The sequence below is a fragment of the Notamacropus eugenii genome, chromosome 3 (genome assembly GCF_028372415.1).
Source record: "Notamacropus eugenii isolate mMacEug1 chromosome 3, mMacEug1.pri_v2, whole genome shotgun sequence".
NCBI lineage: Eukaryota > Metazoa > Chordata > Mammalia > Diprotodontia > Macropodidae > Notamacropus > Notamacropus eugenii.
Window position 1 is genome coordinate 198,268,448 of NC_092874.1, and position 24,486 is coordinate 198,292,933.

The 24,486-nt window shown below is 41.0% G+C and overlaps 2 protein-coding genes and 1 long non-coding RNA gene across 16 annotated transcripts in view; 2 read left to right on the forward strand and 1 right to left on the reverse strand.

Moving 5' to 3' along the window:
* Positions 1 to 404: 404 nt before the first annotated feature.
* LOC140533754 (uncharacterized) lies at positions 405 to 10,927 on the forward strand. The gene is made up of 2 exons (XR_011977043.1): positions 405 to 3,464; positions 9,325 to 10,927. It is a non-coding gene; the product is annotated as an uncharacterized lncRNA (long non-coding RNA).
* Positions 6,067 to 10,860, reverse strand: CDKN1B (cyclin dependent kinase inhibitor 1B). Of its 2 annotated transcripts, XM_072653914.1 has the most exons (3): positions 10,383 to 10,860; positions 9,642 to 9,772; positions 6,067 to 7,340 (listed from the first exon to the last, which is right to left on the reverse strand). In XM_072653914.1, the coding sequence occupies exons 1-2, from the start codon at positions 10,858 to 10,860 to the stop codon at positions 9,651 to 9,653; spliced, it is 600 nt and encodes a 199-aa protein (XP_072510015.1). In that variant the 3' UTR covers positions 6,067 to 7,340; positions 9,642 to 9,650. The 2 variants fall into 2 exon arrangements, with proteins under 2 accessions (XP_072510015.1, XP_072510016.1); XM_072653915.1 differs by lacking the exon at positions 9,642 to 9,772.
* A 504-nt stretch (positions 10,928 to 11,431) lies between the features above and the next one.
* Positions 11,432 to 24,486, forward strand: part of GPR19 (G protein-coupled receptor 19) — a 65,674-nt gene continuing 52,619 nt past the window's right edge. For 4 of the 13 annotated variants that reach the window (XM_072653901.1, XM_072653900.1, XM_072653899.1 and 1 more), the window contains exons 1-3: positions 11,432 to 11,598; positions 14,217 to 14,340; positions 16,435 to 18,691. The gene's annotated coding sequence lies outside the window, so the exon portion shown is untranslated. Of the gene's footprint in view, positions 11,599 to 11,631; positions 11,866 to 14,216; positions 14,341 to 16,434; positions 18,692 to 24,486 lie in introns of those variants that run through there. The other 9 variants (XM_072653906.1, XM_072653905.1, XM_072653910.1 and 6 more) reach the window with 6 other exon arrangements.

Below are 24,486 nucleotides of genomic sequence, written 5' to 3' on the forward strand. Positions count from 1 at the left end.
CCTGCTTGAAAATTTTTTCCACTTCTCTATTGCCTCCAAGATAAGATACCTACTCATGGGGTGGCATTTACAGTCATTCACAATCTGGCGCCACTCTACCTTTTCACATTTATTTCACATCACTCCCTCTAACATATTTCTCAAACTGGCCTTCCTGATGCTCCACAAACTAAACAGTTCACTTCTCCCCCCATCCCCCTACCCCTTGACATAGGCTGTCTCTAATGCCTGGTATGGATTCCCTTTTCTTTTCTATCTCTTGTATCCTTAGCTCCCCTCAAAAACCAGCTCAAGGGCTCTGTTCCTCACTCCCAACCCCTCCCCCCAGTACTTGGTTTATACATTCAATGGATCGATCAACAAGGGTTTAATAAGCATCTGCCATTGTTCAGTTGCTGTGCTGGGGGGTGGAGTGGGATAGATTTTGGATCTTTCCGTTAGAATGTACATTTCTTGAAGGTTGGAACTGTTTTCGTTTATCTTTGTATCTTCACAGTCTCACGTACTTACCACGTATATATTAGAAAAAATTTGATATTTAGAGTAGGAAGTTCAGAACCCCAAACCTGTTAAATACTACCCCTTACCTCTGGCACAACTATTTCAGTGTCTTTGCCCTCAGTTTTCCCTTTCTGTTAAAGTGAAAGGGGAAAGGTAGTATTGGACTAGATGACCTCCAGGCTCCCTAGTTTTAAATCCTCTGATTTTAAAGAAGGGATGGAAGAAGAAATGGGAACCTAGATGCATTCTTGTCCAAGACATGGGAATATGCCATGTATAGCTCGACTCAATTCCAGGAAGTTCGTGCCGCATTTGTGAACATTATTACACTACGTCTGCTCAGTTTTCTAGTGCGTTTTATCACTACATTCGTGTACCCTCCCCCACTCATTATCAGCCACATTTTGGAAAACGAGAAATTCAGACAGGAAGCTTCGACTCTGCCTCCGCCTACTTCCTCAAAACCACCACGCAAACACCCTATAGATATCGGGCTGCTGACGTCGCTTTCATCACATGCTCTCGGTACATTACGGTCTCCTAATGTACTTACTACCCCCTCCCCCCCCAAAAATTAGAAAATTCAAAGTGCAAGAAATGACCAATAAGAGAGAAGGTGGTAAGAGGTAGGAGCCAGAGAAAGACACGTAGGGAGGAGGAACTTGGGGAGGGGCAGGCTAAAACGCGGCCCCAGAGTTAGGATTTTTTCTTATAGCGCAGAGACCCAGAAAGGCTTCAACCCAGGTTGCAGCGTCTCGCAAATCCACCTTAAATCTGAAAATGTACGCTGCGCCGGGGGTCACTGAAATCAGCCAATGCCGATCGAGTTCACTAGCACCACCGCGGTACGGGGAAGGAGGACCGAGCAAAATAAATAACCACACCCCCCCCCCCTTCTTCCCTCCTCCCTAGCCCCAGCACCAGCACCCCACCCCACCCCGCCAAAAAGAGCGTTTGTAAGCAAAAAAAAAAAAAAAAAAACTTTTGCAAAAAGACCGGGGGAGACTGGTTTCTGGGCCTTTTTTTTTCAAGGAAAAGAAGGAAAAGCAAGAAGGACTCATCCCCAGTCCAGCGCCATGATAGTTGCTACACTTTCCCGAGGTGGAGAGGTTACAGTGATGCAATCCACGGGTGCGCTCGCTCGGAGCTTTTTCCCTTGCCCTTTATTTGCTTCTTTTCAGACTCGTGGAAAGACTTCGAACCTCCGTCGACTTTTCTGTACTAATTCCTACGTGTACACACGTTTGTACACACGCACATTAATTTATAGGTCCACGTACATAGACGTACGTATGAATGCTCCTTCTCACTACCCCGTTTGCCTGGAGATTCCAGTCACTAGTCCTCCCTCTGGCATTTGCATGGCATCTGTAAAAAAGTCCTTACCCAATTACCACAGTCACCCCTAGGATCCTCGGGACCTGGAGGAGAGGGGTTCTTTGTTTTCCCCCACTCTTAGACTATTTTCCTTTTTTTGCCAGTTCGCCCGAGTTAGGGCGTGGTTCAGGTGGATCATACGGCTAGCTTTAATTTTGTTTAAATCCGTTCTTTTAAAAGCTAATTGCTCATCCTAAAGAAATATTTCTTTTTTATCTTCTAAGACACAGAGGTTTAAGGAGACAGACTGCAAATAAAAACCAGGAACGATTGCGCAATAAAGACTTCCCTCGGTAGTCCACAATGTTAATTTCTGGGAAGGTTAAGCCATGGGCGCATCCTGTCCAGAGAGCACCTACTCCTCCCGAGAGCGCCCCCCCCACCCCCCAGGCATGGTTTCCTCCCAATTTATTTCCCCAGACCCACCCCGACTCTGACTTCAAGCTCCCCATTCCCTTTCCGTGGGGTTCTACAGCAAATAATCGCTTCTTTTCCCATCTGGGAGCGGCGTTTTCTCCCCGTGTCCTCCTCCGAGCTGAGCGAGCTTTAAATCCTTTCGAAATGCGCGGGCTAAGGATCATTGGAGCCCGGGATGAGGGGTGGGAGTAAGCAGCCTGCCCTAGATCGGTTCATTCTTAGAGATTCTCTCTTCCCATTTTCTCTCAATAACCTTGGGTGGGGACGGGGGGGAGGAAGCTCTAGGTTTGGGCCATCAAAGTTGCATTTGTTTCTTTCTTATATCCAGAGAAGAGCTGGGCGGGGGTGTTTCTAAGAGAAAATATAAACCCCCAAAGCATCTACTGACGACGGCAAGGCTTTATTTCCCTGGCCTCTCCAGGGAAACTGTGGCGGGGCTCGTCTTCCAGCCCCAAGTCCCAGGAAGCAATAAAGGCTCAGGGGAGAGGGAGGCTAGGGTTCGAGAGGGGCACCAGGCACAGTTGGCTGGAGGAGCTCTCAGCTAAGAGTGTCTTTCAATCGTCACCCGGCCAGTCAATTTGCCGTACCTACTACGTTCCATTGGCAGTCCTCCCTACCTTTGGAATGGCCAGTTTATAAGAGTCGAATGCCATAGTGACCAGTATCGCGGTAGGGAAAGAAAAGATGTCAGCCGCCACTGACCCGAGCGATGTCCGCAGCGGGCTTCGGGGAGGTGGCTCGCGGCTTACTCACAGCAGCCCGGGGAAAAGCAGCCGACAGTTAGCCGGCCGGGCGGATTTTAAATTCGAATTGTCGGTTACAGGCGCGTAAAAGGGAAGCAGCGGTAGTTGCTCTTGGCGCTATGTTTCAGGAAATTTGACTGGCACAGCGAGCACCCATTTTTCTTCGTTCGGGCACCCCAAATCTTCGAGTTATGTAGCTTGTCTTGACGCAAGAACTTTGGATACTTAAGAGAGGACACTACTACAAACTCTTCGCCCCTTCCTTTCTCTCGCCACCACTCCTCCAAAGAGCTGGGAGCGAATAGACCTGGTAGAATTTTTGAAAACCTTCCTGTCTGAGAGTTAGACATTCTTGGATAAGCCGTCTTTTATTTAAGTGGGGGCAAGAGTTCTGAAGCATGTCACGGGATTTCTCAGCAAAATAAGGTACATAAAACGTAAATATCAATTTGGGAGTTGACAATTGTATCCTAGGCTAAAGTTTAAATTGTGATTTAAAATTGAAAATTATTTTTGCTTACTTTGAAGAGTGTATTGCCAATATAAATGTAATCTAGTTGGTATGGGAAATGACATTTTACATTTTTTTCAATTGTGTTTGAATTAAGATTCTAAAATCCACACACACACATTTCTAAATTAAAGGATTTTTCTTTCCGATGAAAAATTGTGTTATCTTAGGGGTCAACTTCACTATCTCATGATCCATACTGTGTCAGTAGGAGGGAATGGTGTTTTCTCGAAGGTCTAATCAGTTCACCTGAATGGAATTTCATTTTAATTATGCTACAGGAGTCTGATTTTTGAAAAGAGCACAGGAGATTATTTTGCCACTAAGCAAAGATGGGATCGTAAGGCAGTTATTCCACCTCTCTGGGCCTCAGTTTTCTCATTTACAAAATGACATTGTTGCTCTAATGACACTGTTCACTAAGGTCCTTTCCAGTCCTAAAATGCTTGGGTGGTTTATGCAGTGGTTTAGTTGTCAACAACATTTTATATACTGTGCAGAATTCTTCACTAATTTAAGAAGAATCTTATCCTAGTTCAGAAAACCTCAGTACTTGTAGTAAAGTTTTATTACCTTTTCGGAGTTCAGCACTGAATTGTGTGTTATGAGGAATGGAGGTTATCTCATATTTGTTTAAAATAAGAAAAAGAGTTGGAAACAGAGAGATGGATAAAGCACGGAGTGATCAGGAATGTGGAACTTGAATTGGGCCTTGAAAGACGACCAGGATTTGGCTGGCTGCAGGGGAAAAGGGTAACAGTGTGAGAAGATTCTTATGTTATCCCATTTTAATGAGATCAAAATTAAGGATAAAAAAACTCAGATTCTTCCAAGAAGAAGAATTTTTTTAAAAAATAAAATGAACGATTTTCTGTTTTCTCAAGCCATGATTAAAATCTCAGGAAAGAATAATACACACTAATTTTGAAGGGCTTTGAAAACTTTTAAGTGGGGATTAACATTCAACTCTTTAGGTAGTGGTGTAAATAAAAAGGAGGGAAAGGATGAAGAATTACCTTCTATTGACGGTTTTCTTTATAGATGTCTAGAATTTTAAAGCTGGAAAAGGCTTTAGAGATCTAGTCCAATCCCTTCATTTTACAGATGAGGTAAACTGAGGCCTAGAGAGGTAACAGATGGTTAGTGACTGAGTTAAGACTGGAATTTGAACCACCTGATGTGTGATTTTTGTTTCTTCGTAACAGTGATCAGTAGAACAAATGTGGGAAAAAAGGCACAATGCAAAATTTCTTGAAAGATTTGAAATCTTCCTGGGTAATAAGCCAAATCCTAAATTGGAAAGGTCTTTTGAGAGGATACCTCTTAAGAAAAGCTATACCTAAGAGATCATTCCATGAAGGAAGATTGTAATTTTTTTCTTAATCTCTAAAGAAGGTAATTACACAATCTCCACTGCAATATTATATTTTCTTGTCTCTCAGACAGAAGGAAGGCCTTTCAAATACTTAGCATTAATCTTTCCTATAGGACTAAGCCCCTTTTCTCTTGGGTTAGATTGAAAACCTAGCACAGTGCCTGGTCCTAGGGCAAATATTAAAAGGAGTTATGACTTTTTTTTAACGTGAGGCACTCCCTCACACCAACATACTGCAAGGATTTAGTTAATGAGACCTAGAATGTGGTCTAAAAGCTCTTCTGGGATCACACAGCTAGTGTCAGAGGCCCAGCCTGAACTCAGGACTTACTTCTACAAGTAGGTACTTAAGGTTTGTTGAATTAAATTCCAATTACTCCAATCAAATAAGTGTTTTCAAAGTATATTTCACTTCTATTAATGGGGAAGGGGTGAAAAAAGAGGGGTATTGGTCACAACATTGTATTTGTGGCAGTGGTTAAACTTTTAAAGTAATATGAGAAAAAATAAGGAAGATATGAATTACATGGTAAAATACTAATAATATTCAGATTGTTACCTTATTTCCAAGAAGAGCTTTCTAATACTAGATCAATGTCTTGTACCCTGCATCTCTTGAGTAGCCAAAACAGATGTCATCAAGTCTACCCACTAACAATCTTGTACTTCATTTATACAAGATTACCACACCCCTCCCAGCCCCTGCTCCCTGAAATCACTGGGGTGTGTTTATTCTTTAAACAATTCCAGGAGCCTGGTTCTTTCATTTCGGACATCCTGGCCATAAGGTAATACTGGAAAGAGTATTGGATTTGTCATTAGAATCCCAGGGTAAAAAAACCTTGGTTCTAATACTTTAGTACCTGTATGACCTTGGGCAAATCACTTCTCTGGGCCTACTTCCTGGTCTGCAAAATAAAGATTGGAACATGTGACCTCTCAGGTGTTTTTCAAGCTCTAAAATTGCATGATTCCCAAAACTAAATGGAGAATTAGGACAAGTGTATTCTGGCCAATATAACACTCACTCAAATTTGGTCCTATATTTTTAAGATCTTTTGCCAGTTCGTGGTGTGTGTCCATATGAAAGCCACTGCAGTATCAGGTGTAATGGCTCCAAGGAACAGCTGCATCAGTCCAACTCATTTAATAGCTATGGCAGTTTTATTTATTGATTGCTTGATGGGAAACAATTACACATTACAAAAAACGTTATACTTGGCTCAGTAGGCAATCCTTTTAAGCACAGCCATATTATTTAACAGAAGAAAAAAAAATCCCTAAAGCCTACCCAATATAGCATTTACAAATGCACAAAACATGCCACTTTGGCTTTTATATCTTCTAGATTTAAAAAAAAATCTTTTTTAACATAAATAAGTTAGTATAATTTTCTCAGTGTCTTTACAGAGTTATGTACACAGGTACACTTTAAAATGTTTCATACACATACAGCAATGTAGAAATACTGTTTAAAGATGCAGTATCCATTTCCCTCTTCTACCAACAGCTACCTCTAATTCATTCTCACCTTCCATCAAACACATCATATTCCTTTTAATTTTAAATTAAAAAAGGATTCCATTACTTTTTTTACCTTGAATCTCAGTATTTTTTTTTTAATTCCCAGACAACATTATTTAGGCCATGTTTACAAACACAAAATGAAGTGAATGTGTAGACAATTTTCTGGCTTATCTGACAAATACAGATTGCCAATTCTCATCATAGTCAATTTTGTTTTTGCCTGAATTATATGGATTGTTTGCTTAAGCCTTAATTAACTGGATAATTACTTCACTCTAAAAAGGTTTCCATTTTATAGCCCTCCTTTAAAAAAAAAAAAAAAGGCTTTGCTCTAACATAATGGATACATCAGAGCTCCAGATTCTTAATAAATGTAATATAATAAACAGTAATCAGCTGTTGACTTTTAATTGTTGCAATTTTTAAAAAGAAATATCAGGTCTCACTGAAAGGGATATTACATCTTTAAAGGAAAAGCTTAACCACCACCCCCAACCCAAGGTTGCTTCTTTTCATGCAAGTCATACATTTATATTCTTGCTACATAATTTGAAGCAGGTTTTCTATTTTCTTCATATCTTAGCCCACCCCACTGCCCCCCCCATTCCCAAAGTTTATATGCTACATAAAAGATAAAAACTATATACACAGGTAGTACAATGAAGCAAATAAGGAAAAACCTAATTGCATGATGCTACATCCAATGCTTTTAGAGGCACATCTTTTAAGAGTGCCCAAAATTTTAGTGTTAATGTGTTGTTGGTTTTCAGTGCTTAAACAGGATCTCCATTCCATGAAGTCAGCGATATGTATTCTTAAAACTGAATTTATATCTTCCTTGTTTCATCAAGCTCTAGTACATCCAATGAACAAGGACACATTCTTAATTCTGCAAAACAAAAAATGGGGGGAGAGGGGAAAGTGCATTAAGGACACTGATACAACTAATTCTGACAGCAGCAAAGGAAATCACTAGGTAAAAATTATTTTCTCACTGTCTTGCTTGCTCAAGGGCTTGAAGTGGGTGGATTATATACACAAGCTAAATGCAGAAGGCTAATAATGACAGATAGATGAAGTCATGTCTTTGGTCATTCATTCTTCCAAACTGAGACTTGGAAAGGTTTTAAGTAACAAAGCTAATTCATCTTAGCTTAATTGTATAACTTATCCTATTGCCATGCCACCCCACTACCCCACACTACGAAGGAATCTGGAATTATAAGGAATATGGACTGATGACCAAGAGATACAGAAGGACAAAACAAATTACAAGGGTAAAAAAAAAAAATTCCACAACTCACCTTTATTTGAAAAATGCCTAAGAACAGAATGAGGGGGAAAACATGGCATAGTGGGCCTTGGAGTCATGAAGACCAGGGTTTAAGTTCTGATTTGAAAGTCACTGAAAGTCTTAGTGCCCCAGGCAACTTTTTTTTCTTAAGATCATAAGTTACAGAGATATATTGTTGATCTACATTGGTAGAGGAGAGTACTAGGAATTAATCACATAGTTAAGTGGTCAGTACAAAAAAAATTAAGAAGATGCAAAATGAATATGGTATAGGTAAACTGTTGTAGCCCTTTAAGCTAGTTCATCCAGCTGAAAAGACCTTTGGCAATATTTTATGGCTATCTCTTAAGCTAATAGGGTAAAAAATTTTAAAGCTTATCCTTGTTTCTTGTGATGAATATATGTGTACAGTTGCTTTTTTTGTTTGTTTGTTTTAAGTTTGCCAGTGCTCTGAGTAAACATTTCTAAAGATTCTTTGAATTTGAGAAGTCTTGCTTAGCTGAATAAGTCAAGACCAAAACTTTATGAGGGTCTGACATAAAGATATATGAAAGAGACCTGGCAGCACTGCAGATATTGACATCTTCAGGTGAATTAGTCAACAATTTCATCCAATTTCCTCCACTGTATAGAGAGGTTCTATAAAGCCATCTTTCAACAAGCCCCTGCAAGTGGGCATTTTGTATTGTATGGAGGTTATATACATTTAATTTACATAAAAAAACTGGAGCGACTTTTCAATTTAAGAAATAAAAACATGCCCTCACACACTTTTAAAGTGTCCTCTATATTGTAGTTTCCATCGACATTCCATAAATGCTTATTGTGCACCTACCAGGTGGCAGCCACTGATAAAGAATATTATAGGGAGAAATGAGACTCAGTTTCTCCTAGTAGACTAGTAGAATTAGCTGGCCTGAAGAATTAAGGCCCCCTAAATAGAGCTTTGAGGACTGAATTATTCCATCTATCTAAACTGATCAAATTCAGCATATTATTGAAATCTCCACTTCCCTAGAGCTAAGTAGACAGCCTTAGCCAGCCCTGATACTTATTATTCCTTTCCCCTTGAAATACCCAAATAGTGAGTTGTTCTAGCACAATTTGCATATACATGCTGACATGTTCCAGATTGCTTAAGGGGGACAGAATTCATTAACTTTTACTTTGCAGCACTTCAGAGCTGTGGAAAAACTTTGTGAGTAACTTTTAATGATTCTGCGTGTTCTTCTGCATAAACATGTTTCCCTCACCCTCCAAAAACCCAGTAGAAGTGGTGTGACACTAGAAGGATCAAAATAAATGAGTTGCACATGCCACTTTATCCTATTTCTAAACTCTTCTGTGACTCACTGGAGCTCCGTTTATTCTCAAATGAAAAGATGAAACCATTTGTTTCCCCTTCTTCCCTCTGGGTCCACACAATGCCTTTATTTGAAACCACTGAAAAATGATAAAACCTTCAAACTCCTCTGCTGGGTCACAGAACAACCACAGCCCTATTTAGGGCTGAAAAAAATCTCATCTTCCAATCAAGTTTTTGTGAAGGCTCATAAGAGGATGATCTCCCTTTCACCAGGAACTACCTCCAGGATAAGTCTTCATCCAGGATGCTATCTTTCACTCTGGAGTAACTGCTTAATTTGTCTCAAGAAAAGATCTGCCTGATGGAGAAAACTGCATGAAACTCAACGACCCTTTCCCCTACTCCTTATTCTTTCAACTTCACAAAATGTGTATGAGGGGGCGGAAGGGGGCCTGAAATACCCTTAACAAACTAGCAAACTTCTTATCCATAGGCAACTAATAAATAAAATGTGTTGAGGAGTTTGCAGAGACTACCAGTTCCAGCAGTGCAGTTTGGTTTCATTTCTGAACCCTAGCTAAGCAACCCACCTAAGTAGTTTACGTTTGATGTCTTCTGAGACTGGGCTTCTTGGGCGTCTGCTCCACTGAACTAGCATTGGGAGAAGTGTCTGAGACCTCTTCTTCAGTAATGTTGGCTCTTTTGTTTTGAGGTGAGACATCTAGCAGGGGAAATTGTGGAGAGGAGGAGGGGAAGACAAGCAACAGATTTTATTAAAAGCATTAGCTAACAAAAGTTAGCCGGGGGAAGGGAGGGGGGAAATACTACCACCACCCACAATCCTGGAGCAATCTGATTGTATTAAAATCCTGAAAATATTGTTGCTATTAACAAAGACCTGCTCCCAAGACCCCGGTACCTATCGAGGGATAACATAGCGCAATCTTTCCCAAGGGATAATTAGGAACATCCTAGCTGCAAGATAATAGTTTGGGTGACTAACATACCTTATGATGGCAGACTGGGGGAGGGGACAGGTGTTTTAGGAAGGCGGTGGGTTTTAAACGTTAAGTTTACAGATAAATTTTTACACCGACTGGCAGGAAACACAACTAGTAGCCTTAACTCAAAAGAAATGATAACTAGTTAGATGAGAGCACCGGAGCGTAAGGTTAATAGCTTCAGCTACCGATGGAAAAGCCAAGAACTGAGCTGGTGTTCTCTAGACACAACTTCGGGGACGGACCTCCAGTAAAGCCAAGGAGTGGCCCAGACAGACCGAGTAAACAAGGGAGGGGTTTGTTTTATTTTAATTTTAAAGGAGCGATTACCATCCGTGGCTGGTCGTTTCCTCGTCTCAGTGCACTGGTCTGCCAAACTCGTCTGGCTTTCGGATGCACCCTCAGTCTTTTGATCTCTTAAGTGGGTGTCCTCTGAGATTCCCTGAGAAGCAATAAAAAACCCCGCTTGGCGCACTCCGTTGAGATCACCGCTCTCCTGGCCGGGCCCCTGGCATCTCCCTTTGGGGTTCCGCGGGGGCCTGAAATAAAACTCGGGCAAACTGTCTTTCTCCACAGGTTGCCACTCATAACTCCCCTCCAGGGGTTTGTGATTCCGAAAGTCGAAGTTCCACTTGCGCTGGCAGTCCTCCTCGATGTCCCTGCAATGCTTCTTTAAGTCCTGCGTTAAATCTTCATGGTTCACCGGGCCGAAGAGGTTTCGGCAAGCTGAAGGCTTGGGGTACTCCGCCGGCCTGCCTTCCATCCGCTCCAGGGTCGGGCTCCCGTCCGAAATACGCACGTTTGACATCGTCCTCCCTCGTCTCCACTCAACTTTTAAAAACGACAACAACAAAAAAATCCGAACACGTAGCCCCTTTTATATAGGTCCCGCGATTCCCTTTCGGGGCCAAGGGAAACAAACAACCACCAATAATTACACAAGCTTTAGGATCAGTGTTGGGTTTGGGGGAGGGGGCAGGGGGAAGCCCGGGAGAGCCAGCAGAAAAGTCTCCCAGCAGATCAAGTGTAAGGGAGAGAGGGAGGGAGGGACGTAGGGAGGGAGAGGGAGGGGGGGAAAGGAGAGAAAGGGAGGGGAGGGGAGGGGAGGGGGGAATTGGAAAAGCTAGTCCAAGACCCAGCCGGTAAGAGCCTGTGGGTTTCCCAAACCGAGCCGCGGAGGAAACAACAGAACAAAACCAAACAAAAACACCTGGCTGATCTCAAAAGTCGTGGTGTAGGAAGAGACTGGGAAAGGGAAGGAATATAAAAAGACACCCCAAAAAGCCGAGCACTTTTTTTTAGTTGCCCAATATGGCGGTGGAAGGGAGGCTGAAGAAGGAGAAAATGATTGACATTGCAAATCTATTTAAACAGAGAAGGGGAGCCATTGGCTGTGGCTTCGGGAGCCACCCCGCGGAGGCTGGTTCGCTGCGTTTAGGCGCTTTGCCTTAAGGTAGTCCGGGCGCAGTTCTGCCAGATACCTCTCGACGCTACCGAAATCGTGCTGGTTTGCAAAGCAGAGGAATGAGACTTGTGCGATCGCGAGGTATCGGGGGTGGGAGCTGGGGGGCGAGGGGGGTCTGGAGTAAGCAACGCTCTCAGGCTAGTCTTTGAGAAATTAAAAGTCAAAAATAAATAGCATAAATTGGCAGTTCACGGAGTTGGGCGGGCGCAGCTCTTCTCGTTTCGGATCCTGCTCTTCCTAGTCTCACCGGCGGGGGGAGGAAGGAGGCTGGTTCCATACAGTTTGCTTGGTACCTAAAAGATCTGCTCATCCTGCTCCGTGGTACCCCCGCCAGCTTGGGCTGCGAAGGTCAGAAAACCTAAAGGCTGTGAAAGTCGCCGGCCAGAATTGGAGGGAAGGGGAGGCGACGGGGCGCGGAACTTGGGGTGGTGAGCCGGCTTGGCGCTCAGGCTCAGCTGGAAAGCTCCGTAGCTTGTACCGACGTCTCCCTTCCAGAGCAGCCTGATAAGGAGCGGAGGGGCCAAGGGGTTAGGGCAGTAAACAGGAGTCAACTTTTCCCAGAAAAGTCAGGGGTAGCGAGCAGAGCTTGGATGACTAGAGTATTTAGAAGTGCATGTATAGGAAAAAGGAACAAAAGCCAGGAAACGACCTTAGATAAAAAGAGTCGAGTAAGAATCATCTGGAGCTAATCCCAGAATCAAAGGTTTTGCTGCTCTCCCTACTAGAGTCCAGGAAAAACGATGTTCTCATAAATGTAGAAACCTGTTTCTGTCTCTTTAAATTCTTCAACCGTTTGGCTGTAGCAATTTCTTCCACCTGAGACCAGCCACTAGCAAACAACATCCTCTCTTCCATCAACTGTTCCCTCATCTTTCTCTTTTCCCTATTCTCAGTATCACCGCCCCTCCCCCCTAACCCTCACTATCTGCAGCAGCTCACCCAGGATACAAATTTCAGATGCAAGTGAAGTGATAACCTGCAAATTACTTTAAGGTGCATATTATTCTCATTGGACGTGTCTTTTGGAATAATTATGAAACTTCTACTGCCATGTCAACTCATCTGAACTAGCGATGATTTGGATACTTTCCCAGTCTGTTACCCTCTGCAACACTGGAGCTAAGAATCAACATTTTTTCCCCAACAGTGCTCAGGAAGTTAAAACAGGAAAATGGAGGGGGGTAGGGGGAAGGTGGGACCGAGGCCAGATTTGATTACAAAGCAAGAGGTTTTGTATAAGTGCCTCCACTCCATATACAGATTTCTTCATATGGGCCAGTAGTGCATTTCAGTATTATTGGAGGCTGCCTTCCTTCAACTGTAGGGTAGTATCAGGTTTTAAGCCTGCTTTTGGAGGGTTTGATGTAAAACTTGTGGCCAGTCATAGGTGTGTCTGATGCTTGAATTTTTCCAATGATTTGACCCCGACTTTTCTTTCCTGAGGACATTGTTTGGCCTTTTTTTTCCTCTGGAGAGGGAGGTGGGAGGGAGCATGTGAGGGAGCATTTGCTCCCTCTAGCACAGAAAAGATTGGCTTATTTTGCATGGAGTACTGATTACTTCTTCGCTATAATGAGAGGTGGTTCTGTAGATGGCCTTCAAGATAACATCTTATGATTCTGAGGATTATAGATCAGCAGTTCAAGTAGAAAGGAAATGCCAAAGAAACAACGCAACACCCAAATAACAGGTGTAGGAGTCAGTGACAGAGGACAGGAGAAATTCTTGCCAATTTCTAAACATGCTTAATGTTTCCTTTTTTGTTGTTCTTATTCCATACTTGATGTACACCAACAAACCTCAACATTTCCTTATGCAAAGAAAAACAGAAAAAGAACATTGCTTATAAACCATGAGTCAAATATACATGGGTTGGGTCATCACCTTACTTCCAAAAGCTGTTCTGATTATGTGTCCTTCTAAACCTTCTGTTCTTTTCTTGTCCATATCAAATTATTGATTGACATTCTTGTCTTTCATTTTCGGAGAGCCCTGTTAACACTAGTCACTAGTCACTAGTCACTGCACTCCACATTCCCCTAAAAAAGAAATTAAAACCTTCCCTTGTAATACATTGGCCTAGTATAACAAAACAGATCCAACCAAAACAGATATTGAAGGTGTTTGCAAATGTTGTGTGCCTTTCTGTATCTCTAATCCATTCACCTCTCTGTCAAAAGGCAGAAGGCACATTTCATCCTCTGTCTTATGGAGTTATAGTTGGTCAAGTCCTTCAAAGTTGTTTTTCTTTATAATTTTATAGTTACCACCTAAATTGCTGTCCTCGTACTGCTTATTTTACTCTGCATCTGTTCATATCTCTTGGTAAGTTTCTCTGAATCCTTCCAGATCATCATTTCCTATGACTTGATAGCATTTATACTTATAAGGGATTTTTCTTCAACCATTCCTTCAACTGATGGGCTTCTAGTTCACTGCTACAAAAACAGTGCTGCTATGAGTATGTACATATGAATTCTTTTCATCTTTCTTTTATCTCTTCAGGATATATGTCTATTTGAAGTATTTCTGAGTCAAAGAGTATGCACAGTTTAGCGATAGATGTGGTTTTTAAAGAGAGTTTTCTACCCGTTTGTTGTCAAAGAAGAGTTCATTCTTTGTATGCAGAAAATCTTCAGAATCTACTGCCTTCACTGTCTCAAGGCCCACCTCTTCCTCTCCCTCTGTCTGTGTCTCAGAAACTTTTTGGTAGAGACTGGAAAGGTCAGGAGGATGGAGCTTGATAGTCTGGGCCAACCATGTCACCTACTGTTGCATGTGAATTAAAAAAAAAAACCTGAAGAAATCATCCAAGAAACCAAGGTAATTCTAATCTTTTGTCCTTGCTCCTTTTCTAAGGGTGGTAAATATATTTTAACTTTTACAATTTCTTTTAGTTTGTTTCTTTGGGAGATATTTTTAATAATGGTTGTATTCATAATATTTCTGCCCCTTCATTTCTGAAATTAGCATGTCTATTGTAGTTAGTCTCTAAAAGTTCAAACTAGGATCATTCCACCTTAAGAAATTCAAACAGCCTACAGAAAGGTTGCATCTTTGGGAGAACTCTATAAAATAGTGTTTTTTAAAGTCAAGGCACACACATCTGTGTGGCCAATATGAAGAGCCAAGGCGTCTGTTATAGAAACATAGGAGCATTTTAAAAATACTATGGACCTCCTAAGAAAAGGGACTCTGAAATGTTCAGAGTACTATTCTTCTCCCTAAAGAGGAAAAGGGAAAAAAGGAGAATACTTTGTAGGAAAACAGTCCAGAGTGACTTCCATGTGTCTCAGGGACTCTAGGTTCACATAAACCCAGGTCTGATGGGGAGGGGGTGCAGGGGGGGGGGGGGGGGGGAGGGTTGATCCCAAAGGAGCCATTATTGCTCTTTGCCTTCAGGCTGGAGTTTTTACTCTGGGAAAAATCTGAAGAAAGCTTAAGTGTAGCTCACTCAGTGTCTCCTCAAACGTAGGCAAGGGTCCCCTAGTCTTATATAGCATTTAATATGAAACACAGATATTGAATATGGGACAACCTTTATTTCACCCTCTACATAAAATTCTTAAAATGCAAAAGATTAACAGGAACCTAGGTACAGAAACATAAAGCTCTTAAGACACTTCTTAGATTGTCCCATGCCCCACAAGGTAAAGACAGTTCTGGGGAATCCTGAACAAAAGTACTCTCCATTGGCAGCCTTAGTGACAGACAGATGCCTGGAGTCCCTACTGCTGAGGAGGCTGAGATTACTGGATTCCTTGAGTTCAGGAGTACTGAACTGAATATGGCTAAGGCCAACTGAGCCTGATAACAGTATAGTGAGTCCCTGGGAACAAGGAACCAAAACACTGCCTGGGAAGGGGCAGATTAGCCCAAGTTGGAAAGTGAAGTAGATCAAAGCTTCTTTGCTGGTAAAAAGTGGAATTGGACTATGCATGGCTGCTACTCTTTGGTTTTAAAGAGACACAGATGCACACACATATATACATATGCATATGTGTATACGGATGGATGTATATAACATATGTGTCAATATGTGCTACCTACCTACCCCTGCTTTGCCTGGCTTTACACCTCTTGCTGAGCTACAGAGTGATCCTTTATCTCTTCTGTCTTCCCCAGTGGGCAATTCAGAAAATTTTTTCCCTCCCTGACAGTGGTCTCTAAACTTTGTCTTTGGTATATATGCGAAGAGCCAGCAACATAATCTGGGTAAATGGAGCTGTACTCAGTTTACCAAATACTGGTACAGCACTGGTTGCAATAGTAAAACAATAAAATAATAGCATGAGTCAATACAGTGCAGTAATTAACAGAGGTCTCACTAAACATATGCAATTACATATAAAACACACACTGCATGAATAAGCATTAGTATTACTGTATGGTTACTTGGGTAACCATTTCCCCAGTTTCACAGGTTAATCCGTACACAGGTCAGCTATATCTGCATAACTCTCTTGTAACCTGCTGATCTATCTGCCCCCATACCTGAACTAATAGGTGATATGGGCTGATCACATTCCTTAACGTAAGTATAGTCTTGCACTCATAAATATGAATTTGTGGAGGCTCTGGGTTGGTTATCATTGTTACTAGGCTTTGTAGGCTATCTTTTCACCCTGTGAGTCTGAATGGCTGAAATTCTAGGCAGGAAATGTGATGCATCTGGGTTTAGTCTATTTCTGTTGTCAAAACTGGGTCCAAGGAAGGCTCTTCGGTTCCGTAAACAGTGTCTTCATTGCTGGAGATGTAACTTTCAAAGCCAGTGCCTGCTTTAGACAGTCTTTACAGCCAGACAGGCTTTTATCTGGAGTCCAATGAGATAAATGTCCATAACATGTTTCCACTTGATCCTCACAGAGTCTGACTGTCCTATGGGCAATAAATGGTTGTGATGAATTGTCTTTATAGGGGCCCCACCAGTCTCTGAGGCCAGTGGATGGAGAACCTTCCATTGATCTGCTAATATGTGTGTTTCTTAAACATCCAGGTATTCTTGTTAAAGGTCCTAATAATGAACTTGGGCTTCATACTATCTTTTCTTTTCTCAGAATTCTTCTACCTGAAGACGTGGTTAATTGATAGGTACTTCTTAGTCAATGAGAGATATACTGGTTATGAGTGTTTGCATCCTCTAACGTGTCAAAGTGCAAGTTAGTAGGTAGGCATGATTTTCACCCAAACATCAGCAAGTACAGCCTGTGGCATAATTCCCAGGAGAGTCCTACACATGTATTAGAAATGCTACATATTTGCTTTGAGATTATTGTCCTGGTCTCAGTTCTCATATGTTCAGTAGCATGTGTAACATTAATGATACTTGCAGTTGCTGTGGAGGTGTAAGACCAGTAACAGCAGCACAACAGGAGGGCTGCTAGCACAGGTTCTTTGATCTGCTTTTCTAAAGGAAAGACAGCTTCAAAGGGGTTAATAATCTTGCTTCAGTTTAACAATGCAGAAAGATCAAGAATGCAGAAAGATCAGAAAGATATACAAGTACCTAAGAAAGATCCAACTGACAGGGCTCTGGGTAGCCATTGATAAGGGGTCCCAGCTTTGTGAACCCAGATGTTGGTGCTCCCCGGTCCAGTGATGTGTATAAATAGTTAAGACAGTTGGAGCCCTGTCAATTGTACCTTTAGACCTAGGAACACAGCCCATATTCCAAAGGAAAAGGGGAACACGTGGTCACTTAGTCCTATTATTGGACAGGGAAGATTTTATATTCCAGTGTAGTTGAAATGTTCAGGTTATGGATTTCCTTGAGGATGGTAGAGTATATTTCTAAAGTTCTTTATACCAGCCAAAGTTAGTATTTCCTTGAATAACCTGTTTCCTGAATCTCTGTTCTGGCCAAAATGGATCTTGGTATGAAATCCATACTCTAAGAAATACTTCTTCCACAATAGCTTAGAAAATAGAGAGTGCTTTCCAGGTTCCAGGAGAGTTTGCTTATGCATACCTGGTAAAATGGTCATTCACCAACAATATATGATGTATTCTTACTATCTCCTTCCAAAGCCAATGCAGACAGGTTCCAAAGGTGTGCTAGTGCTGATATTCAACAAATAAGTGGCACAGGTTGGTAGTACTCTTCTTTGAACACCTCAAGTGCAAAGCCCACAGTTCTTAATGGCATGTGCTGCCAATGTTAGGCTGACAGAATATGTCTCTAACTAGTTCCAGGGTCCTCTCCTAGTTCATATGTCCAAAGTCATCATGTGGTTCTTTTCAGGCATGCTTTGGGCAATGCTAACCACTTTCTCCAACCATCTTGTGGGAAAAGTAAGAGAATTTGCTCGATAATAGCACTGCATTGCACATTTCCAACTTCTATCCTCATTTCAACAATCCCCCTCTTTTGTGGGGGGAGAAAGAGAGTCCCACAGCATCACTGTCTTATTTCTTAGTTTGCATTCGACATCCACAGACAACTGAGTCAGAGTATGAGGTCATTGAAACAATATCCACAGATGCTAGGTGGGCATCTAGGTAGCACAGTGGATGGAGCCTAGAGTTAGAAAGACCTGCTATCAAATCTGCCCTCTAACTCTTATTTGCCATTTAACCCTGGGCAAGTCATTTAACCTCCCTCTGCCTCAGTTTCCTCATCTGTAAAATCAGTATAATAAAAACACCTACTTTCCCAGGGTTATTGTGAGTTTTAAATGACATAATATTTATAAAACTCTTAGTACAGTGCCTGGCACATAGTAGGTGCTATATAAATGTAACTGTTATTATTTTTAGCTACTGGCACATTGTCTAGTGAAACTATGTAGTCCAGCTTCTTGGGCGTCATAACTAGCTTTCATTAAAGGTATCACCATAGCTTCAGGGGTCACATAGCCTTTGAGACAAAGCATCCATGTCTTCCCTGATGGATAGTAAATGCTGAATTCATAGATGGCCAGTGTTCCTACCCATCTGTAGCAAGCAGCATAAAACAAGGCACTGGTCAGAATATGTCAGTGGATTGTTATCAGTTTGTACTTACAGTCTTGCTCCACTTACATATTCTTTGATCTTTTCAGTAATAACCAGGAAGTCCAGTTTGTAGATGGAAGAGTGAGTCTTGCTGTCTGTCATTAAGTCCTCTACTGGCAAAAGCAATTGGTTTCTAGTGATCATCACTCTCTCGGTATAGGACTGCTCTCAAGTCATCCAGGTTAGTTAGCATGGAAAACAAAAGACTTCTTTGCATCTGTAGAACCATACATTGGTGCTTACAGGGGGCAATTAACTAACTTGATAGCTTGGTCAGATTTATCCATCTATCAATCACCAGATAGCTTGAAGTATTTTAGGAAAATTTGGTCTTAGCTTACTACAAAAATATATTATGGACAATATGAAACATGCACAAAAATAGACATTTTAAAAGACAGATGAAATAAATGTGATTTTGAAGTCATTTTATTTAATTTATTAATGATATAAAATCTTTTCTAAAATAATATGACAAAAATACTTTCTTGAGAGCAGTGGAGTGGGATTGAATATGCTTTATTACTTTTGAAAATCTTGGCTCAACACTTCATGATAATCATTTAAAGCATTGGTTTTGTTATGTTTACTTCAGTATTTTATTTTACTAACTGCCACAGCTGAAAAAGATACCTCACAAAAGTATGTACATCCAAATGGAAGAATTCTATCACTGGTTATATTTACAAAATTATTTTTCAAACCTGTCTACCAGTTATGCAAGGTTTTTGGTAAAAATCAACCCAAAAATTTCTATCTTGACATATTCCATCTTGCTATATCCTGATACACGACTGATTGCAATTGTTTTTAACTTGAAAACTAGTCGGAAGGTGTTGCATTTTTATACTTTTAATCAGGAAATGGGGTCAAAATTTACCAAAACTCTTTATGTGGAATATCCTTAAATAATTTAGAAAATTGTTTCCAGGTTTTTTAGGTGTAAAGATGAGTTTTTATAGATGACATAATTACATTGTTTAGTGCTTTAAGCACTTTGGCGAGTGATAACCAGTGAAATGTGTGCTACTATATACGTGTGTGCGTGTCTGTGTGTGTGTGTGTGTGTGTATAAACTTTTTTTCCTGGCTACTGCCTATCTCATTAGGAAATATTGTAAATATTTTACTATTTAAAGAGACTACTTTAATACAAATTAACCATATTGGGGACATCCTATAGTACTTTGTACTCTTTTGTAATGGCTTGCTTCTAAATGATTCCCTGAATGAATTTCACATGTGAAGCTCTCTCTGCTAGAATTCTTTATTTATTCCATTCAAATCAACCACTCCATCAGTGGTTATATAGTTTTCTTGGAAAACATTGTTTCTATAAGAAAAGTAGTGTGCTGTTAAGCATATAGCTTTTGTATTATATCCCTCCCTTAGTGGCTTACCCCCCAAAAGGAGTTCTTCATGTATTCTATAGTTGAAACAATGTAGCAAATGCCAAAAACCTCAGACATGCTAGAAACATCTGTACATTTATCCCGCTTTGTAGCAAAACTCACACACAGTAATTTGAATATTTGCTTTTTCAAATCTTTAACATTGTTTTCTCTGCGTTTGGCTGACAAAGAAACACACTTCAGTTTCTCACCATGTTGTTTTCCTTGTGGTATTTCAGCTATTTTTACCATAGCATGTAGAACAAGCATTCCTCCAGAGGTGTGACTTTTTGTCTTTCATTATTATATAGGGAACCTCCAAGGAAGCTTCTAAATATTTATTGTTGAGGTCACCAAAATTTTGTAAAGTACTAGATTATTATATGGCTTTAAATATTGCTGGAAAATTTGTAAATGTTTGTCTTTGTGCTATGGATGCTTGGTTTTCAAAATGGTTTGCTAATTATTATGGCTTCCTACTATGACTATAGCTAATATTTCAAGGCTTACTATACACGTAGGATGATTAATGATAGTGGATGTAAATCCATATTTCAAATAATCTTGATAATTTTTTACTTGCTAGACCCTATTCAACCAACATTAATTTTTCTTTGTAATATGTCTGATGAGGAGTTGCTGTTGTTTGATCATGCTTATTTTCAATTTGTGGTTTCTTTTAAGAAATCCTTCAAGACTATTGATCTACTGGTTTAGTCCAAATGACATAATCTGTAAATCACTTAATCTGACAAATGTAAATTGAAATAACTTACAGTACACTAAAATAAAGTTGACTGAAGTAACCATTGTCAATCTCCCTCCTACCCCCCCCCCCCCACCCAGCTACCTTTCTTACTATATGCGACATGTGACCATCAAAAAGTAATCAGTTTCTGAGGTCATAGAGAACAACTGAGGACACCGGTGTCAATCTACCTGTTTCTTATTTTTAGAAGGAAAAAGCAAACTTTTAAAATTAAACTTGACCATTTGATAAATTGCTGCTTGGACAGTACCTATAAGCCAGAGTAACTTCATAGACATAATGATTTCACCTTTAAAATATTCCCTGAGGGATAGGGTGAACTTTTTAAGTAATCCTTGGTAATAAGTAATTCATTATCCTATTCATTTGATGTATGTAGCTAGCCAAGTAGATGAATTTCAGTAATGAAAAAAGACTCTCATCACAAAGGAAACTCAAACAGACCAGGGTCTTAATCAGTGGCTGCTTCCATAGAATGTAGAACCAGTGGAGAGTTCACTACCACTGTGATGTCACATAGGACACACATTATGAGTGGGAAGGGGAATTTTTCCAATGCTGCCTGTGTAACTGTGTATCTGAGTTGCAAATAAAACCACCTGGGGCATCTGAAACTCAGTGTGAAAGGTAATAAGTATGGCACTTACGCAAACAGTGGGATACCACAGGAAGGAGACGTGTTGGGTAACAGGTGTGATGCAGTGGTTTTTGAGACATGAATATCAGGTGGTTTACCAAGTTGAGGGTAGAATGTGATCCATCTTCTGATTGGTTGGTCCCATATCCCTATGGATCATCTTGTGCACTTCCTTGGGTACACACAACCCGCTGGAGATAACAAATGCTCTCAGAACGCTAGTGCTTAAATCATCAAACTTACGAATTCTTGATCTCCTGGAAATTTTGAAACATGCATAGAAAGACAGTTCTCGTGAATTCTGGTTTCTGACCCCTGTTAAGAAAGAAAAACAAAGAAAGAAGACATTCAGGAAATGTAAGTCCCAAAACTATTCTCAGGTTACCTGGCCCACTTGCTGTCTGCTTCTGCTGGGGAAGGGTTGCTAAGAAATACAATTTTTCTTCTTTTTTGCTTTTATTCATAGCATTGAAAAGAAAAGAAATGAGCCATTTCATAACCATCTCTAGATTCTAGAGTAGCGGGAAAGCCTGGCATTTCTGACAAGTATCCATCTTCCCTGATTCTAGAGCCACTAATTTTGGAAGCAGCTCAAATCAGTGGGACCAATCAGAGCATTTCCCTGCTTTCCCTCACAGCAAGAAGGTAGGGTGTCTGTCTACCTCTGTGGGAGGTGCCTTTCCAACAAAGGAGGCATCCTTTCAGATCTCATCAAGTGGATTAGTAGAACTCATCAAGTAGATCAAGGATTCCCCTGATCACTCACCTTATACAAATGAATTCACAGAGATGTCTTGCCTAAGGTCCTGGTTGGAGATAGCTCTATGAACAGAAAGGGCCCATTCCCCTACTCCCCTGAACACTGAAGTTATAAACCAGTTCATCATCCTAGTCATAGATCTGCCCTTATCTTAGAAGTTGAACTAGAATTGTCACTCACTGAAGCCTCAACAAAAACATGAAAGGAATGTAGGCATCTCTCTCACTAAGCCTGACTTGAGTCAGTTTCCTGGTCATTTAGATTCAGTGTTGGAACAAAATGAGAAACTCTTAAGTCGTCCTACAGTTAACAAAAAGAGATTTAGATTAGATTAGATTTCTTATTAGATTGTAAGATCCCTGAGGTCAGAAACAATCTTTTGACTTTTTTTTATCCCTAATGCTTAGTATGGTGCCTAACACATAATAAGCACTCAAGGTTTATTAATTGAGATTTACCTAACCATAGAAGGAAAAGGATATTCAATAAGAATAGGCATTGAGGTCACCTGTAATTTATTCTGTTGAATAAAGCTCCCTTGCTTGAGATGCCCATTGCTTTCCACCAGCCAGTCATCTACAAGTATGCCTGGAGTTCCTTGTGACTGTTTGTTCTCAGATGCCCAGAAAAGGACTCAGCAGTCTGAGCCAACCAGATATCCAGGGTGTTCTCAGAAACTTTTAAGGAAAAACTAAGATAACTTGCATGGGGATATGATAGTGCTACTACACTCCACCCATTGGGGGTAAGGTCCTTAAAGTCTTCTAAATGATTGTCCACAACTTAGATGACTTCAAGACTGTTACCAACAAGCTCTGACTTTTGGTGTTTAAGAAGCCTGATATAAATAGTAATGAAGGAGGAAAAAAAACTAAAACAGAAACACAGCAAAAAATCAAAACTACAAAACAGTAGTGACAATCTGAGGGAGTCCCAGGAAGGTCTGAGTCCCAGATCTATAAAATCCAGTGTGTGTGATGGATGTAAAATCTTTATGGTTCATAGTGGGTCTCACAGTATAAAAATGTGACTGACCATAAGCAGAAGGAGGACTGGAAATACCAGGGCTTCAGGAAAGATGATGACACTTTCCTAAATAGTCACTGATACTCATCAGAGGTTAGGAAGAATTGTTCAGTACCACCACTGACTTAGTGTTTCCTGGACCACCAATCAGAGGCTCTCCCTTCCTGGGAGACCCATGGTGATTGGGCAGGGGGGAGGGTGGAGGAGAAAGTCACAACAATCTTTGCCCAGTGAGAGGCCTCTAAGGAACTGCCAACCTTCTTTTATGGGAAGTCGATTAGACACGTTCAACTCTTTACTTGCCAAAAAAGCAAACCTCCTCCCAACAATGCCACCCCTTGGTCCTCCAAGCCCTCCCTGAGGAGTTGTACAATGATTAACTGGGTGTAATTAGGAGTCAATCATTTCCAGATTTTAGTAAGTGATGGGCTGAGAGGACCTGCATTTTGCATTGTTGATGTGTTCTCTCTTGATCCTGGAGCTCTCCACTCCCACCGTTGGTGGCACCCTTGTCCCTACATGCTTTTCCAGAGATGATTGCTACTGTCCTTTGCCTTGGCCTGAATGGTGTCTGAGGTGCTACCACTGTTCCCCTGCACCAGGCAGCAGAACAAATGCCCACTACTGTGACCAGAATTCTGTTGCCTTGTGCTGGTCCTTGCAAGCATTGCCCATCCTGTGCTCAGCAGGAGCACTTAAGGTGCTGTTACTGCTGGAATCTGACTCTGGCCTCCCGTGCTGGGGGAAGGCCAAGAAGCCACACAAAAGGCTAGAAACACTTTTAGGCCAGTATTTGCCATGTGCAAACAATATCTATTTCTGTCAGGGTTGAGGAAATGCACCTGAGACCTGAGCATGAATTCTGCAGCAGCCCCTTACTGGAAGTTCCAAAGAAAGTTACAGTTTACAGTTCACGGTTCAAGGGCAAGGGTGGGAAGTTTTTAAACTGAGGCCGTACCTCTGCCTGGCCTAGGCTAATTAAATTGGGGTTCAATTGGCACAGCTGTCCAGATCCTCAATTCCAAAAATGTCAGGGTCCCTAGGGAGAATTCAGTGTTATCCTTTCAAGTGCCTTCCACAATAACTTGCAACAAAGAATCACCACAAAAACCATGTAATAAGATTTGGGTTGGCCTCTCAAATTACAAATTAAAAAGACAAAACTCAAAACAATTTCTTCAGCCTAGTCATTAGACAATTCTAAAATTTCAGGGATCTGCCTTAGTTTGCATTCTTTCACTGTCAATGAGAGGCCATCCCTCAATGTCTGGTTATGCCCTTATTCAATTAAAGGGCTATACCTCATCTTCATTGTAACTTCCAAAAAGCCATTTAAAACCAAACAGTTATTCCCCTGTCCAGATAAAAATATAATTCTTTTAAAACTAGGAAGG

Bases quoted from the DNA above. Each gene is read 5' to 3' on its own strand.
- CDKN1B (XM_072653914.1), bottom strand. From the start codon at position 10,860: ATGTCAAACGTGCGTATTTCGGACGGGAGCCCGACCCTGGAGCGGATG. The intron at 9,773-10,382 runs GTAATCGCTCCT...TTCCCCTGCTAG, and splicing joins GAAACGACCAGCCACGGATG to ATGTCTCACCTCAAAACAAA.